Consider the following 19,853-nt stretch of genomic DNA (forward strand, 5'->3'; position numbering starts at 1 on the left):
TTTTATATTGTTAATGTTAGATTTTAGCCTTATTATCTTTGCTAACTTTGTTAAGTTTAAGCTATTTGGATAAACTGAATGTTATATACTAAAAGGAACTAATGGCTCTTCCATTAATATATGGCAATATAATACAAATTTGTTCTGTTTTTTTTTACACTCAGAAAGGCTAATTTGGTTTCTTTATTAGCTTCAATGTAAAATCATTTATTTAAAGGTTAAATCTGATAACATATGATATAAAGTCCTGGCCTTATTAAAGATGCAAAGACTGTTAGAAATACAAGTTATGAATCAGTTAACCTTAAATTACTGATATAATTACAGAGATATGCCTTATTTAGTCCCCTGTATATGTTTTTAAAGTCAAGCTTAAAACAAGTAATTAATAGTAAAGTTTGTCTGATCAGATATACCTGGGAAGCCCTAAATACTTCAGAGATCTATGAAATAAGACATTTAAAATAGTGATTTAAAAGCTTATTTCAGACAGAGACTCCCAGATCCTAGCAATGACCCAAAGTCTCCAGAGAAGATTATGAGGCACCACAATGGCTGTACCTGGATAATGATGACACTGATCACTGGACAAGATGCCCCAATGCACCACCTGCTGCCAGGATCCAGCCCAGACTATGGACACTGGAGAATTGATTGAACCACTTTTACCTAGACAAAATAAGGTCAGTCTTTTCCATGTCCCTCTTCAACAGGAACCTCTCATCTTATGGGCCTGGTAAAGCTGTTGTTCTGGTACTTCAATAGCCTTCAGTGCTATGGAGACCTGGGTATGACTGCACATGGTCTGATCTCTGTCTTTTTTCAATAGTTTTGAAAGCTGTTTGGTCTGTATTTAAATATAATTTATTTATCCTTCTGAGATCTCTGACAGTATTTATGGCTGGGCTAGCTATAGCTTTGTTAATTTGGCAGCATCAAATTTTAAGACATAAATTAATTAAAATATGACTTCTTACTGTTTGGATCACAAGTTCAAAATTTTAAATTTCTTTTAGTTGTCTACGCACTTATAACCCAAATCTAAGTTTTTGCTAGATCTCAAAGGTATGAGTCTATTTTTGCTGTTTTATATCTGTTATTTGTTTTTTCCCTATAATATAAATTTTAATATGGGCCTAAAAGTTTCAAATGTATTAAACTTCTGTTCCTAGTTTGAATTTGTCTCGACACGTTTCCCCTTGGTTGATAGATACAACCAAGCATTAATTACTGACTACAGTCTGCTCCAAATGACTGTGGACCCTGGACTTGCTGAAAACTGATATGGACTATTTTGGCCTGTGTGAATGCTTCCTGGGTCTTCAACAGTTCACAAACCAGATGCTCCTAATAAATACCCCATTGCCTAAATTTTCTCTTTGTTTTTGACTAGCATTTCCCCTCTGTTAACTCTTGACATTGATGCCCCAACTTTTAACTGGAAACAGTTAAAAGAATACATTGTCCTATAATCCCTGGTTGAGACACTAAGTCAAAAGGGAACTTCCTTACATAGAAAGACTCTGCAGTTTTTGGAGAGAAATTCTGTTTTTACATTTACTATTCAGAAATTATAAGAGATAATTTGGTCAAAGTTAGGAAAAGATTGGCTAAGCAGAGAAAAAATTAGACCCTTCCCAAGGATGGTTTGAGTCCTGGTTTTCATAGTCCCCCTGGCTAACAATGTTGATAGCTGGGCTAATGGAGCTCATAATAATACTCATGCTACTGTTAACTTTTGGACCATGCATCGTAAATTGCCCTCTCGACCCTTTCAATATCAGGGAAGAAAGGTATGTTGCCCCTGCTTGGCCCTAAGGGGAACCAAAATTGGTCCCCCAAGTTACAAGAGAAGGGGGAAATGTAAGGACATGGAAAATTTTAAGAGACTTTGATCAATCAGTAGTTGGTTAAGACATTGGGTTCAAGAAATTTTGAAACATCAAGAGATAGTTGAAAACAGGTACCTCTGCAAAAATGTTCCTAGCAGCTAGCCACCTGTCAACATCCAGCTTTGAGGTCTAGACAGAAGCAGGAGTAATAGCTGGGGGTAGAGGGTGGGTGGCATGCACAGAAGCAGAAGAAGCCTTTAAAGGAGGAAGGGGGTATGCAGAAGTAGCCCACATCCTTGGTTTAGCAAGACCAACCCCCTTGACACAATATGTGTCAACCCCAAATGAGAAATGGGAGCTCTCCCTACTGCACTACTGGACAGATCCCGGTTAGCTGGAAAGAATAAACCTTGCTTTGCATTCTGGATTTAACTGGATTCCGGTGGTGTCTCTTTGGGGGTCTCAAATTGGGCATAACACTCTTGTTATTGCATTTGTGGCTGTTGGTCTTCTTTGGGGGCTTCTTTCAGACCCTATAATTTCCCAAGTATGTCCAAAGATAAAACCTCAGCTAATTGAAAATACACTAATGTAACAGCTGCTTGATTAATCAATTATGTCTGAGATGACTAAACCATCTCTGAAGTTCCTCTATCTATTCTTAAAATGACCCGGCATGTTCCTCTCAGGATTGCCACCATTTTGTATAGGTGAATGGCTCCACATGCATGCTGAAATATTAATAAATGCTTTTGCTCTTGCCTACTACTCAAGTCTGGGGTCTCCTTCAGTGTTTCCTCAGACCAAACAATCCTAACACGGGGTTCCCCTAGTACTTTTATAAACCACATTTTCCTATGTGCCTTGTCTGTCTCCTCTCTTTCCAGAGGTGGTCCTGTGTCCTGAATCAATACTTTTCCTTTCACTTTCAATTTTTTTCTCTTCCAAATTGTCCATCTCTTCCCTTTCTACTTTTCAAATTTGCATGATATGTCATACTTCAAATTATAATTTTGATAGTGGAGAACTAATTTAAATAACTAAGAGCATGCCTTTATGATAATGAAACAATTATACTTTAATCAGAGATACTTGGTATACACATGCCATATAAAGGAATTATTAATTTAATATTATTAATTTTGTTTATTGTGTGTTTAACACAACTCAATATGTCCAACATGTCCTCCAACTTAAAACCTCTTCCAGAGTCATAAGAATCACAAGAATGAGATATCTATACCTGATGAATACATTATTTTAAAAACAGATTAAAAGGCTGCTGAGAAGGCTCAGTCAGTGAGAGGGCCTGCCTCCCAGCTTGGTGACAGGAGTTCAATCCCTGAAATTCACATGATGAAAAGAAAGAGCTGACTCACAAGTTCTCTGATACCTTTATGTGTAACGTGGTATGCACACGTCCACAGACATGCACATGCACTCACTGTGCACATAGAGGAAACATAATTGAATGCAATGAAATAATAAATACAAATATGATCATCTGTCAGGCCGTGGTGGCACATGCCTTTAATCCCAGTACTCAGGAGGCAGAGGCAGGCAGATCTTTGTGAGTTTGAGGCCAGCCTGGTCTAAAGAGCTAGTTTGAGGACAGGCTCAAAGCTACAGAGAAACCCTGTCTTGAAGAAAAAGAAAAAAAAAAATCAAAAACGTCCTTTCTCCTAGTTTACATTAATTTGGACGGAATATTCTAGGAAGTTAATTTTTTATATAACACATAAATAATTTTGTTTTGTAAAAAAATTTAGAGACAATAGTACTCACCAAAACATGAGGGCCTATCAGACCATCCGTCATAATTACATATTATGGAGCCTTTGGTATCTTTATGTCTGTTTTCATATCCAACATGGCATTCATAGTCTAATTTGTCATTGAGCTTAAACCATATGCTATTATTTTTAGTCCCAGCATTCTCAAATACAGGTCTATCACAAAACTCTAATACAAAATAAAATGGAAGATTTCATTTTTCAGTGTTAATGAACAAACTGAGCAATTCTCATGAGAGCTATAGTAGTCCCAGGTTAATCTATGATAGCAATTAAATACTGTATAAAAATACCCTTAGAAGACCAACAAGAAATCATTTTCTTGAAAGAGTTATTAAATAAAAAGTACATCACTATTCCCATTTACTTCCTCAGTTAAGTTTCATAAAACTTTACTTTAAAAATAATTTTTTCAGCTAATTTTTATTGTATTTATCACATACTGGAAATAAATAGATAAGAGCAGATGTATTTAGTTTTAGGGAAGTGTGATAGCATTTTGCAAATAAAGTCCCATATTTAGTAGTTTATATGCAACCTAGTTTAGAAAAGTAGATTAGTTAAATTTGAAAAAGGTGCCTTTTCTGTACTGTATCAAAGTTTTTTTCTTTTATAATAAGAAAATCCAAAAAGACTTGTTAATTATAATTTAATATATATGAGTACATGGGCAAAATTTAATAGTTTTTCTTTAAATAGATTCTGTAAAAGTACAATAAGTGAAAACTTGAAATTAAGAAAGCAGAAAGAATCTTAAATCACTTTATCATTTAAGTTATGTTGAATAGTTCTTGAAAAAAAGAGCACTGGCTAGCTTTCTGATGAGTAAAACAAACTGAACTAATTATTAGTAAAAAAAAAAAAAAACTTCATTAACTGTAAGTCTTAAAATGCCAAAATTGCTTCCACATGGAAACATTTCTTTCTTTCCAATATTGAGAAATTTGGAAAGTATTTTTAAGATGGAGACTTTCTGAAATGAACTTTAATTGATAGAATCAAATACATATATGGTTATCACATATTCTGAAATTTAAAATACAGATATATATCTTCACCTAAAACTTTACCTTTATATCTAGGAGCAATGGCTTTGATAAGGAAGGCAGAACATCTTTAACAAGGCAGCTGGTCAAAGCATCCTTTACTATATTTAAAACTAGAGGGTATGTAAAGCAATGGAAAGGAAAATGAGCTGAAAATGCAAGAATGAGTCCAAAAAGAAAAGCAAATAGTAAAATAATTTTCTTGAAGTTTAAAATTCAACTTTCAAATAAAATAACATCAGTTACCTCAATAAATAATAAAGTTAAACTCATATATCTCTAGTATAATGACAGCAATATAATGGGGTACTCACTAAAGCATGCGGGTTGAGCTGACCATCCATTTTGGAGGCACGTAACCGTTCCTGATGTCTCTCCATTTGCTGTTACATACCCCTGTTTGCACCTAAACTGTGTTTTTCTATTTATGTCATATGTAAGATCAGATTCAGAAAGAAATCCATTCTGAATTTCTATATTTGACTTTAAACATTTTTCTAAAAAGGAAAGAAGTAAGAAAAAGTCAAGTGTGTTCTCAGTAACTTAAGGGTTTACAATACAAAAATATATTAAAATAGTCATTACTCACTTATACATGAAGACTTGAAATCAAAATCATTCACATTGCTGAAGCCAGAAGATTCGAAGATACGAAATATCTTGTTTGAAGCGTCTCTAAAATAGGTATTTAAATCACTCATAATTCCACCTAAAAACAAAATGTGTTAAAAGTTTTTGTCCAAGGAAATCCACAGTCCTACAGAAAGTCAGAGCTCTGTACAATATTTTTTTCTTGTACTTTCTTTAAACTTGAGAATAGTTAGCTCTCTTAGGGACTTAACCTTATCCCAACTAGGGTTCCTGAGGTTGAATGATAACACTGGAAAATTGATCTACACAGTTGCTACAGATTTCAATGCCAAAAATTTGAAATACTTTTGTAACTTCATGTCTAAAATACAATGGAGTCAATATCTGAAGAATATCGTGAGGAACAAAATTATTTACTCTTCTCACAACAAGAGATTTGTCTCCTCAAGTCTTAAATGACTGAACTTGAAGGTGTAAAAGTAAATATTTTAATTCCACATTTCTTTTCAGCTGAATATTTCATTGTGAAATGTACCAGGTAAAAATATATTCAATGAAAAAAATAATTTAATAAGATACTATAAAAGTATATTTCCAGTTACTAGATATCTTCCCAGTACACATATTTGCTTCTATACGGATAAGTATGAAATCAAAGAAGAAAATTTTAAATATTTTTTGTAAATGACAATTAAAACATTAGCTAATATATTGGGAGGTATCAATAAATAGTGAAGAAGCAGAAACTTCATCAAACAACTAGAAAATATTAAAATATAAAATCCAGTAAGGAATAAGTATTTTCACATCGTTAACTTGGAAAAGTAAATAAATACTAATAAAGCACAAATTGAAGAAACTGAAAAAAGTGAACAGTGTTCATGTAGAAGACAAATGAGGAAAAGGTAATGAAGTTGTGATTTTTTAGAGGAATGTAATAAAATTGTAAAGAAAAGAACAACAGAGTGCCAGCTACAAACAAGAAGGGAACAGAGAAATATCTTGAAAATTACCAATGGCTGCTAGTAGGAGAAAAAGAACACAAGATTAGAATTTCAGAGTAGCAATAGATTAATGAGTTCTATTATCATTATCAAGGGCTGTACGTATGGAGGAATTTTTCAAAAAATAGCAGTGAGAAAGATTCTGACCTTCAAAAAAAAAGCAATAAAAAACTTTAAAAAAATGGGTATTTTACTGATTTTCAGAACCAAAAATCAGTCTTTTCAAATTAATTGAAGCCTCTGGACCTGTGATGTAAAAAAGCAGAAAAGAGTAAACAGCAGATCTTCATCACCATCCTCTAGCTTCTCTGGCCAGATGCCAGCATACTACAACACAGTACAAGATTCTGTGACAAAAGAACAGGAGAAGAAAAACGCCCACAGATTTTAAGGTCAGAGGTTCCCAGAATGCCAGCCATGTGAGATATTCAAATAGGAAAAGTAGAACAGCTCCATTTGATTATCCAAATACCTTAGTAAAATTCCAGAAGAAGTTTATCAATACTCTGAACACACTAGCTGGAAAGAAAAAGCTCCTAAACCAGTCTAAATAAATTTCAAAGGGAACAAAGTGATCAATCAAATTCAGCTTCCACTTATGCAGATTTCATTAGCATCAAGTGTTTTAAACCAGATACTGCTTCTTTATTCCAAAGATTGTGGTGGATGTGAGTGAAAATACACTGTGGCAACATTTTATTTTCCCAACAAAAATTTCCAGAAAACCTTTGACAATTTTTAACCCATGTGTCAATGAATAAACCACATAAGCAAATTGTGGGACAGCAATAAAGGCCATGGAGGAAGCTGCCTTCACAGAGCATACACATAGAAAAGGACAGTCTCCCCTATCCGCTACCCCAGATTCTCTTAACACATTAGAAAAAGAAGAAATTAAAGTTAAAGTGAGTAGAAATGTGTTTTTGTGTGTAGGGGGCTGTCACATCCTGAACTGAAACAATGAAGCAGAAAAGTAAAAGGAATAATGTTTGTAATACTCAAACACATTCATATATAAAATAAACTTTAAACATTGATACTACAAAAATTCTTAAATTAATAACATTTAAACAGATTTAGCAGAGAAAAGTAGAGACAGCACCAATATCAGGAATGACTGGAAATATATCTTTTTTAAAACCTATTTTTAGAAGAACAGACAGAGAAGATTATGGATGTTCATGTCAATTAATTTTTATTTATTTATTTATTTATTTATTTATTAAAGATTTCTGTCTCTTCCCCGCCACCGCCTCCCATTTCCCCCCCCTCCCCCAATAAGTCTCCCCTCCTCCTCAGCCCAAGAAGCAATCAGGGTTCCCTGTCCTGTGGGAAGTCCAAGGAACCCCCACCTCCATCCAGGTCTAGCAAGTTGAGCATCCAAACTGCCTAGGCTCCCACAAAGCCAGTGCATGCAGTAGGATCAGAAACCCATTCTTGAGTTCTCAGTAGTCCTCATTGTCCGCTATGTTCAGAGTCCGGTTTTATCCCAGGCTTTTCCAAACCCAAGCCAGCTGGCCTTGGTGAGTTCCAAGTAGAACATCTCCATTGTCTCAGTGTGTGGGTGCACCCCTCGCTGTCCTGAGTTCCTTGCTCGCTCGTGCTCTCTCTCCTTCTGCTCCTGATTTGGACCTTGATATTTATGTCTGGTGCTCCAATGTGGGTCTCTGTCTCTGCCTCCTTTCATCGCCTGATGAAGGTTAATATTCAGGAGGATGCCTATATGTTTTTCTTTGGGCTCTCCTTATTTAGCTTCTCTAGGATCACTAATTATAGGCTCAATGTCCTTGGTTTATGGCTAGAAACCAAATATGAGTGAGTACATCCCATGCTCCTCTTTTTGGGTCTGGCTTACCTCACTCAGGATAGTGTTTTCTATTTCCATCCATTTGCATGCAAAATTCAAGAAGTCCTTGTTTTTTACTGCTGAGTAGTACTCTAATATGTATATATTCCATACTTTCTTCATCCATTCTTCCATTGAAGGGCATCTAGGATGTTCCCAGGTTCTGGCTATTACAAACAATGCTGCTATGAACATAGTTGAGCATATATTTTGTTGTATGATAGGACATCTTTTGGGTATATTCCCAAGAGTGGTATTGCTGGGTCCAGAGGTGGTTGATCCCGAATTTCGTGAGAAACCGCCACACTGCTTTCCAAAGTGTTTGCACAAGTTTGCATTCCCACCAGCAATGGATGAGTGTACCCCTTGCTCCACAACCTCTCCAGCAAAGGCTATCATTGGTGTTTTTGATTTTAGCCATTCTGACAGGTGTAAGATGGTATCTCAGAGTTGTCTTGATTTGCATTTCCCTGATCGCTAAGGAGGTTGAGCATGACCTTAAGTGTCTTTTGGCCATTTGAACTTCTTCTGTTGAGAATTCTCTGTTCAGTTCAGTGCCCCATTTATAATTGGGTTGAGTAGCCTTTTACAGTCAAGTTTCTTGAGTTCTTTATGCATTTTGGAGATCAGAACTTTGTCAGTTGCAGGGATGGTGAAGATCTTCTTCCAGTTTCCTTTTTGTCTTAGTGACACACTGCTTTACAGAAGGTTCTCAGTCTCACGAGGTCCCATTTATTCAGAGATGCCCTTAATGTCTGTGCTGCTGGAGTTATACGTAGGAAGTGGTCTCCTGTGTCCATGTGTTGTAGAGTACTTCCCACTTTCTCTTCTATCAGGTTCAGTTTGTTATCCTAAAGAAGCTAGATAAGAAGGTGAACCCATAGAAAAACATATAGCTATCCTCCTGGGTATGGGAAGTAGATAAGATTGCCAGGCAAAAATCGGGATCTTAAGGGTGGGGTGGGAGGGAGGTAAGGGGAGATGGCGAGAGAAAAGTGAGAAGAGTAGGATGGGGAGAACTTGGGGCAACGGTATGATTGGGATAAAGGAAGGTTGGACAGGGGACCAGGGAAGCACATATCTTAATTAAGGGAGCCATCTTAGGGTTGGCAAGAGACTTGGACTTAGAGGGGCTTCCAGGTGCCCAAGGCAAGGTCCCCAGTTAGTTCCTGGGGCAGCTGAGGATAGGGAACCTTAAATGATCCTATCCTATCGCCATACTGATGAATATTTTCATCCATTTGTATGCAAAATTCAAGAAGTCCTTGTTTTTTACTGCTGAGTAGTACTATAATATGTATATATTCCATACTTTCTTCATCCATTCTTCCATTGAAGGGCATCTAGGTTGTTTCCAGGTTCTGGCTATTACAAACAATGCTGCTATGAACATCGTAGAGCATATACTTTTGTTGTATGATAAAGCCTCTCTTGGGTATATTCCCAAGAGTGGTATTGCTGGATCCAGGGGTAGGTTGATCCCGAATTTCGTGAGAAACCGCCACACTGCTTTCCAAAGTGGTTGCACAAGTTTGCATTTCCACCAGCAATGGATGAGGGTACCCCTTTCTCCACAACCTCTCCAACAATGGCTGTCATTGGTGTTTTTGATTTTAGCCATTCTGACAGGTATAAGATGGTATCTTAAAGTTGTCTTGGTTTGCATTTCCCTGATCGCTAAGGAAGTTGCGCATGACCTTAAGTGTCTTTTGGCCATTTGAAGTGTCAATTAATTTGACAAGTTAAAACTTAATGGAGTTTATAGACTATGCAACTCACTCAAGAAAAATATTAAGATGGATATAGTTGCTTCAATATGAAAAATATGTACTAGCTAAACATTTAAAGAATAACACAGGACCTTCTGCTGCACACAACGGAATAGTGCTTTAAGGAATCAAAGATCTAAGTACACAGGTATAACATAATCATTAATAGGAAAATTAAATGATTCTGTATCAATTGTCTCTAATTGTATTCCAGAAAAGCATTTTACATTCATGACCAAACACAATGTAGAAGTCACATGGCAAAAGACCACAGCAGCAAAATATTCAAAATGTAAAATGATACAGATATTTTAAACCTAATATAAATATTAGAAGTGTGTTAATTAACAGAAATGTCATACTTCTCCAATAATAGGTTTCTACAACCTATGCTTTTGCTGTTATACATTTGAGTGATTCAAATTACATTGTTCAGAAAGAAAAGAATTGAAGGTCTAATATTACAGTAGTCACTAAAGATCGTTTGATGTTGGGGAATGTAAAAGTATACATAATAGTGGAAGAGAACTGCACACACATAAGATAAGTACATACTTAGGAATAATTAATATCAATTTTGTAGTAGAAGGTGACCTTTTAACAAATAAAACATTAACATTTAGGCATTCAAATACAAAATAATAAGTTTAAGATTTTTTTCTCACACTCATATAAAATTATCATAAATATTGATCATGTTCCTAAAGGGAAAATCTAAACTTCTAGAAAAGCATCTGCTTTTGACTTAGGCAATGGCATTTTAGATGACAGAAAAAGAATAAATATTGATAATTTTTTGATATTTGAATAATATCAATGTTATAGCAATTTACCTGGATAGAACTTTTATAAAATGAAAAGTCACAGAAATATTAAGAATCATTGTTTTCATATAGATCAGCACTATTAACAAAGACACTAGAAAAAATCAAAAAAATCAAAAAATGAGCAAAACCAGCATGGTGGAAAAGCTATCAAATAACTCAGTAGAAATTTTTTTCTTTTTATTATTATTATTATTTTTGTTTATTTTTTTTAGTTGTTGAAAAAAAAATTCCACCTCCTCCCCATTTCCCATTTTCCTTCCCCTCCTCCCACACATTGTCCCCTTCCCGCACTCCCCTCCCCCTCTCCCCCCCCACTCCATTCCCCCTCCCTCTCAAGAATGAATAGCAGTCCAGATTCCCTGCCCTGCGGGAAGTCCATGATCCTCCCACTTCTATCCAGGTCCAGGAAGGTGAGCATCCAAACAGGCTAGGCTCCCACAAAGCCAGATCATGTACTAGGATCGAAACCTAGTGCCATTGTCCTTAGCTTCTCAATGGGAAGTAGACAAGACTGCCGGGCAAAAACTCAGTAGAAATTTTAAGCAGGTCATTAACATTATTCAAATAAAATTTTAAATCAATGAAGATAAAATTTCTTAGAGATTAAATACATAATGAACAGTATCAAAAAATAATGCTAGCAAAATATCTCATCAGCAAAATAGTACAACAGAGCACAGTTGACAAACATTCAAAAACTTTTAAATATATTGCATTAATAAATATGAATAGTCAATATGCTTATGTAATTATTTCAAAATTTTTCTGAAAATTCAAGAAATCTAACAAAGGTTGTTTAAAAGAAGTTGAAAATCTATATTAAATAAAGAGTACATGCAAATCAAACAAACTAACTTTTAGAATTCTTAATACTGCAGCAAACTAATTACAAGTGCATTTATTTAAAAATACTGTACTTAAAAAATTAAAATTCTTGACTGAAAATTGACTTAGAATTATATTTTTAAAACACAAATGATAATGAAAGGAATTCAAATCAGCACTATTATGTTTATCATTTTAGAGACATTTATTTTGAAAATAAAGTATGACTTTACACAGTCATTTACAAGAACATAGAACATGAAGTAACTGTCAGTACAAACGTATTAGCACAGAGATTAGAGAAAACATGAAAGCCAGATAATACACAATACCTCAAAATTTCCTTCCCAGCTACACATCATGGAAAATTCAGCAACAATATCAGTACTTTAAAATGACATGTCACTATTTGAATATATGAATGATGTGTATAGCTGTTATTATATTTGTTATTTTTAAACTATATTTTTATAGTTATTGTGATAGCAAAGTATAGAGTACTATATATTAAATGAAAATTTACTCAGTATTTTGTTTTAATGTCTGATATTTGTGTTTACTTTGCTATATACTTACCAAGAATCCTAAGATTTAACTCATACGCACTTGGAAAGAAATATTTGACACAGTTAATATAGATGGGACAGGGAGTCAAGAGTATCTGATGATCTCAGAGCCGGTTACTTACTGACACGGATGCATTTGGGTTCAGGAGACCAGCCATTCTCTGTACATGTAATAGTGTCCTGATCATTTGGAAGACTGTAGCCAGGGCAACACTCGACACTTACAGACTCGTCTTGTATGTAGTTTCCTTTCTGTTGTAGAATTTCCCCATTCTCTATATGATAGATGCCACATAGCCCTAAGGACCATAAATTAACCATAAATATTAAATTAAAAAGAAACAACATTCATTTTTTTTAAAAAAAACTATGGTTTATCTATAATAGTTAAATAAGAATGTGTGACATCAACAATAAAACCAATATCAAAAGTTTCAAGAAGTAGCACTTATCTTTAGATTTTATGAAGAAAACATGCAAGCAATGAAGATAATCTCATAGTCCTCATTTTTCACATTCATTTCATGAAAAGATGCTCACAAGACAGAAACTAGTCATTTTTGTTCACAAATTTTTCTGTTTCTTATTTTCTTATGAGAGACTTAACTGTAATTACATATGTGCTCTTCTCTTTCCATTCTTTGATATAATTAAACATGATTTAATACAGACATTGACTTACTGCGGCATGGGACTGCTGGCTCCCACCCTCGTGCAGTGCAGTGAATTCTGTCCCAGTATGTCCTTGAAGGAGGCAAAAATCCTCTGTTGCAGTAATATTCAAATGACTTTTCTGTAGCTACTGGGAGGTCGGGTTTTTGTTCCTTTTTCTCATATAGACCTCCATTTTTGATTTGTGGAAAATCACAATGTTGACCTTGCAATAAAAACAAAATGACAGAGAAACACTCATATCAGAGATAAACCACTTGACCAGTAAATTAGTTTCTATTAATTACAATAACTGCAAGTCTAGAGAGTGTCCTGAAGAAGGAGTTGAATAGAATCCAGACTACTGAAGTATGTGAGGAGGTCTTTTCTCATGATTTCAGGTTATGCCTGACATGTTACCAGAGAAGTGGGTCAGGAATATTTGTTAATATCCAATGTGATAATTGCTTATTTATAATTTTTATCAGAACTGAAACCTAATTCAATTAAATCAAAGTGAACTATTCTTATAACTTCATATTGAAGTACTATATTGATCTTTGTATTAATAAATTTATAGGTAATGCTAATTTTTTCTCTTCATGCTATTTTTTATAAATAATATCAGAAAAGTATTAACTTTTCTATGAAGTATGATTTTACTTCAGGGATCCTCATGCGGTATGTTAAAAGAATTTATCCAATGCATGACAAAACACAGAAATCTCATAGCTTCCTTGTTCATTCACACACACTCACATTTTTACATAGCTTATGAGTTTAAATTCTTTTTATCTTGAGTGTTCTTTTTTAAAATTTTAGAATTTTGCTTTTCATCGGACATCAAGAACCTAAATTAGCTCACTGAGATTTCTTTATAAAGGGTTCTAAAAGGGGACATGATTTTAAATAGGGATATTTTAAACTTATAGACACATTCCTCTGCCTCTTACATAATCTTAATTCTCATGTGGGCAGTTATGAATCTGTGTTTTTCCCTTTTATAAATGATTCCTCAAAACAAATCTAATATTCCTCAAAGTGAATGACCAGTAGAGGTAGTCAGTACTTATAGCTGCCCCATTTAAATATTATACTTTTACAGAGGCAGGTTGTGGCCCCATCAGCAGTGATGGTTGGCCCACCACAGTTTTAATTCAGGCTGCTCACAACATTAATTAATATATTTACTTACTTTCACCTGTTTTAAATAAGTATTACATAGTTCATTTTTTGATGTGTCTCAGGAACTCCTAATTTTTATTGTCAAATTTCATCCTTCTTCAGATTCAACTTAGCACACAAGATCAATTTGTAGACTCCCTCCTAATGAAATTCATGTTTATCATCTGCTGTATTAATTCAGTTTTGAATTTTCTGTATTTTCCCCAGAGCAAAAAACAATTTGATGAAAGAGATGAGTAATTGAACAGGCCTGAGAAGAGAGCACTATACATTTTAAATAAAAAAAATGTATTTAATAAGATTACAATGAGATTTGCCATCTTTATTTTACTCAGTGAAACACCAGAAATTCTGTTGGAAAAAAACTCAAATTCAGATATCAGTTCACAGACAATCCTGGAATCTTTGGGAAGATCTATATTGTGGATTTTGGGTTTGAGGTTCACTGAACTACTCAGATTCCACAAATGTAATTGTAAATGTACTCAAAAGCCTATGGCAGGGATTTCATGAGATCCTGGGGGAATTTAATTCTGTTATTGTGATAAATTGACATGACACTGAACAATCTTCTAAATATATATGTTCATATTTTGCATAATCAACACTGTCAGCATCAAACAGAGATGCTTCTCTTTTCCAATAAATTGTGATGAATATAGAGCCTTGTTAATGCCCAAGGTACGGGGAGTAGTGAGAGTGCACTCATCATTAAACAAGACATTTACACCATCCCTCAAAAGTTCAAGGAGCATGTGGATGGAAGGGCACAAAGATTCTAGGAGCCAGAATGTACTCATCATGACTGTGAAATATCTTCAGGACTATTCAGAGCCATTATAATCACAAGCTACATCAACAGGTCAGCATCTACAGGTGTCTGTACTGAGTCTATCAAGAATGACCCATCAACAACCAGGCATGAATGGAGTAAGCTCTGGGAACTCTAGCCCTACCTCTGAACAATTTCATCTGATTGATTCAGAAAACAAAAACAAAAACAAACAAACAAACAAACAAATAAAGGACATTGAACCTATAATTCGTGATCCTAGAGAAAAAATAAGAAGGAGAACCCAAAGAAAAACATATAGGCATCCTCCTGAATATTAACCTTCATCAGGCGATGAAAGGAGACAGAGACAGAGACCCACATTGGAGCACCAGACATAAATATCAAGGTCCAAATCAGGAGCAGAAGGAGAGAGAGCACGAGCAAGGAACTCAGGACAGCGAGGGGTGCACCCACACACTGAGACAATGGGGATGTTCTATTGGGAACTCACCAAGGCCAGCTGACCTGGGTCTGAAAAAGCCTGGGATAAAACCGGACTTGCTGAACATAGGGGACAATGAAGATTACTGAGAACTCAAGAACAATGGCAATGGGTTTTTGATCCTACTGCACGTACTAACATTGTGGGAGCCTAGGCAGTTTGGATGCTCACCTTACTAGACCTGGATGGAGATGGGTGGTCCTTGGACTTCCCACAGGGCAGGGAACCCTCAATGCTCTTTGGGCTGACGAGGGAGGGGGACTTGATTGGGGGAGGGGGGGGGAAATGGGAGGCTGTGGCGGGGAAGAGACAGAAATCTTTAATAAATAAATAAATATAATTTAAAAAAACCAGAAAACAAAAACAAAAACATGGGTGTCATTGATTTTATGTGTATTCCCACTAGTGACTACAGTAGCTTCAAAAATTCAGTAGCAATTCAACTATTGCACATATGCCCTTCATTAAACTATATGTACCATTTATCAGATCCCAAACTTGGGAATCTAGGGAGAAGACATGCAAATATAAGGTATTTTTGGTAAAGTTGTAATGTGAAAAAATAAGGGGATGGATATCCAGAATATTTTATATACACGTAAGAAATTGTCAAATAAATAAGTTAAAAAATAAAATATTAAAAGAACATTAATTTTCCCTTACAATTATCATACATCAATTCTCATACAATCAATACATATCTTACCAAAAATAGCATCTTTCATTCTTATTATGGTTTGGATCTCATGTATCTCAAAGTCTCACTTTAGTGGAATCTTGGTTTCTCATTGCTGGTGATTTTTGGGAGAGGGTGTAATGTTCAGAAGTTGCTAGCATGGTTAAAATAAGTCAGATCATTGGTGCTGTGCAATGAAGGGCTACTGGGACCTTGGTCATTCTTTTATAGCTTTGTTTTCTGGTGGGCAGGAGGGAAGCAGCTTTGCTTTAGCACTCATTCCTTGAGAAAATGCTATGTCTGTCACAGGCTTAAAATGGTGGGACTAGCTGACAATGAACCCAAGTCACCAAAGGCACCAAAACTCTAAATAAGGCCCTATTCTAACTTATTGCTTCAGTAATATTGACACAGAGACAAAAAGTGACTAAGAAGAGATCCTTGACCACTCTTTTTCCACTGTAGGTTTTGTTTGTTTGGCTGAAGGGATACCAAGCTTAGGTATGATATACATTTATCAATGTCTTCTAGACAGGAAGAAAGGAATATGAATTCAGATAGGCAAGAACCTGAAAAGAAAGGAAGAAGTACACTGAAATAAAATGTCTTGACTCAATTGACACTGATGCATGTGTTTTAAGAAGCCATTGAAATCCTTCAAAGCAACTGTCTCCAATGAAGGTAGCATAATTTTCCTATTCATGTGTGAGTAGGGCTAAGAACGTAAAGAACTACCATGTCCAAAACAATTGTGAGTAGATCATAGACGGGCTCTGGGCATCCAGGGTCTCTTGGTTTAGTGACTCTCTAATAAGTGAGGTGATATCAAGCAATCTATGCGGAGGTTAATACGTAAGGAACTGAAGCCTTTTGCCAAAGCCATGTGAGTGTGACATAGAGTCTAATGTCCAGCCAAAGCTCATGATAACTGACAGCCACGGCAGTCTCTGATAGCACCACACGGATGCAAATATAGTATACCCAATCATCTTCAAATATGGCCCATAGAAATGGGGAGACAACAAAGGTTTGTTATGAAGCAAATATTTCTGATTTATACTTACTACAATGCAAATAAATAACTAAAATTAAATATCATATGTCATTTTTCCCAATAATTTGCTGAAAATCTATGAAAATGTTTCATAATTTAAAAATGTACATATGCACATATACATAAATTCGAGTAGCAGCAAATTATGAATTTAAGTGTTCTAAAATTTGTTTTTAATATTATTTAAAATCTTAAATTTTAATGTTTCTTAAAACTTAAATGTTACTTAAAGGAAAACTAAGTAGCTGCCTACAGATCTTATTTCTCTCTCCGTTCCACTTGATACAAATCCCCTAGCCTCAACCCCAGCTCTGCAAAAACACACCTGTGGGCCCTTTTGTCTATGGGGTCTTTGGACTAACAGAAGACCCTATTTCAGAGCTCAGGAGTTCCTTCCAGACGGGTGAGAGTGTGCCATCCCCAGTGGACTGTCCTGGAAGGGAGCACAGCCCCCCCTCCCCCAGCTCTTGCTGCAGGGGCTTCTTTATTACACACGACCCTGCCTCCCCCAAGCCTCCCCTATTGTCTGCAAGGTCCTTGGCCTAGGAACAGTTCCTGCTCCTGCACTAAAACTATCCACCCAGAGGGGTGAGGTTCTGCCAGCCAGGCAGGCCGGAAGGTCCCTACAAGGGAGTGCAGGGCACCTTCAGCTTCTGCTGCAGGGTCTTCTGTGTTTCCCTTTCTTAGCCCTCCCCCCACATTCACCCTTTTGTCTGCAGGGTCCTTGGACTACCAGGAGACTCTGTTTCTGTGCTGAGGAGTTCTATCCAGACAGGAACAGTTCCTGCTCCTGCACTGAGGAGATCCACCCAGAGAGCAAAGATTGGACCAAGACACGGAGACTCTCCTGGCTCCATTTGAAGGAAGAGATGGGCAGGCACCAATGCAAGAATTCCTTCAACAACCTGAAAGGAAACATGATATCACCAGAATCCAGGAATCACGAAACAGGAAGAATTGAACACCCTACTCCAGAAGAAATAGAAGAAATCCACATAAAATGGAACATTATGAAAATAATAGAGGACCTTAAAGAGGACGTGAAAAACTCCTTTAAATAAATGGAGATAACAAAAAAAAGGGTAGAGGAAATGAATAAATCTCTCAAAGATACCCAAGAAAAACAAGAAAAAAAAAAGAAAAAGCAATCAAACAGGTAAGGGAAACAGTTCAAGACTTGAAAAATGAAATGGAGGTAATGAAGAAAACACAAACCAAGGGAAGGCTGGATATGGAAAATCTGGGTAAATGAACAGGAACTACATACACAAGTATTACCAAGAGAATACAAGAGATAGAAAAAAGAATCTCAGACACTGAAGATACTAGAGAGGAAATAAAATCACTGATTAGAGAACAAAACAAATCCAACAAATTCTTAACACTAAACATCCAGGAAATCTAGAACACTGTGAAAAGACCATACCTAAGAATAATAAAGGTAGAAGAAGGAGAATTACAGCTAAAAGGCCCAGAAAATATACTCAACAAAATTATAGAAGAAAACTTTCCCAACCTAAAGAAGGATATTCCTATGAAGGTACAAGAAGCATACAGAACAACAAATAGACTTGATTAAAAAAAAAAGAAAACATCCTCTGGCCATATATTAATCAGAACACAAAACATACAGAATAAAGAATATTAAGAGCTGCAAGGGAAAAATGTCAAGAAACATATAAAGGCAAATCTATCAGAATTACACCCGATTTCTCAATGGAAACCATGAAAGCCAGAATGTCGTGGATAGATGTGCTGCAGACACTAAGAGACCATGGATGCAAGTCCAGACTACTATACCCAGAAAAGCTTGCATTTGCCATCAATGGAGAAAACAAGATATTCCAGGACAAAAACAGATTTAAACAATACATAGCCACAAACCCAGCCTTACAGTAAATACTAGAAGGAAAACCACAATCAAAGGAAGCCAACAACACCCACAATAACACAAGCATCTGACAAATCTCCACCAGCACAACTCAAAGAAGGGAAACACACAAACTCTAACACCAGAAAAAAAAAACTGGAGTTAACAACCACTGGTCATTAATATCACTTAATATCAATGGATTCAATTAATCTATAGAAAGGCACAGTTTAAGAGAATGGATACAAAATCAGGATCCAATATTCTGCTGTTTAAAAGAAACACACCTCAAACTCAAAGACAGACACTATCTCAGAGTAAAAAGTTGGGAAAAGGTTTTTCAATCAAATGGACCAAAGAATCAAGCGAGTGTGGCTTTACTAATATCTAACAAAGTTGATTTTAGACTAAAATCAATCAGAAGAGATTGAGATGTACACTTTATACTCATAACAGGAAAATTTCATCAGGATGAAGTCTCAATCCTGAATAACTATGCCCGATTTATAAAACACCCACATATGTAAAAGAAACAATACTAGAACTCAAAACATACATCAAACCCCACACTCTAATAGTAGAAGACTTCAACGCTCCGGTCTCACCAATGGACAGTAAACCAGACAGAAACTTAACAGAGAAATAAGAGAACTAACAGATGTAATGAACCAAATGGACTTAACAGACATCTATAGAATATTCTACCCAAGAATATACCTTTTTCTCAGCATCTCATAGAACCTTCTCAAGAATTGATCACATTAATGGTAACAAAGCAAACATCCATAGATACAAAAAAATTGTAGTAACCACCTGTGTACTATCGGATCACCATGGAATAAAGTTAGAATTCAACAACAATTCTAACCCCAGAAAGCCTATAAACTCATGAAAACTGAACAGTCAACTACTGAACCACCCCTGGGTCAAGGAAAAAATAAAAAAATTAAAGTCTTCCTTGAATTCAATGAAAATAAAGACACATCATATCCAAACCTATGCGACACTATGAAAGCAGTTCTAAGAGGAAAATTCATTGTA

General features: G+C 35.6%; 1 protein-coding gene across 1 annotated transcript in view; it reads right to left on the reverse strand.

Annotated features, from left to right (window-relative positions):
* Window positions 1-19,853, reverse strand: part of LOC121446120 (complement factor H-like) — a 70,606-nt gene that overhangs the window by 32,568 nt on the left and 18,185 nt on the right. The window contains exons 2-6 of the mRNA XM_041648518.1: window positions 12,782-12,976; window positions 12,222-12,398; window positions 5,261-5,380; window positions 4,986-5,168; window positions 3,618-3,794 (exon numbers count right to left, since the gene is read on the reverse strand). Of these exons, the coding sequence (XP_041504452.1) occupies window positions 3,618-3,794; window positions 4,986-5,168; window positions 5,261-5,380; window positions 12,222-12,398; window positions 12,782-12,976 (852 nt within the window). The remainder of the gene's footprint in view (window positions 1-3,617; window positions 3,795-4,985; window positions 5,169-5,260; window positions 5,381-12,221; window positions 12,399-12,781; window positions 12,977-19,853) is intronic.

This window comes from Microtus oregoni, unplaced genomic scaffold (genome assembly GCF_018167655.1).
Source record: "Microtus oregoni isolate MIOR12 unplaced genomic scaffold, Mior012 000003F_ref0000135, whole genome shotgun sequence".
In the NCBI taxonomy this organism is placed as follows: domain Eukaryota; kingdom Metazoa; phylum Chordata; class Mammalia; order Rodentia; family Cricetidae; genus Microtus; species Microtus oregoni.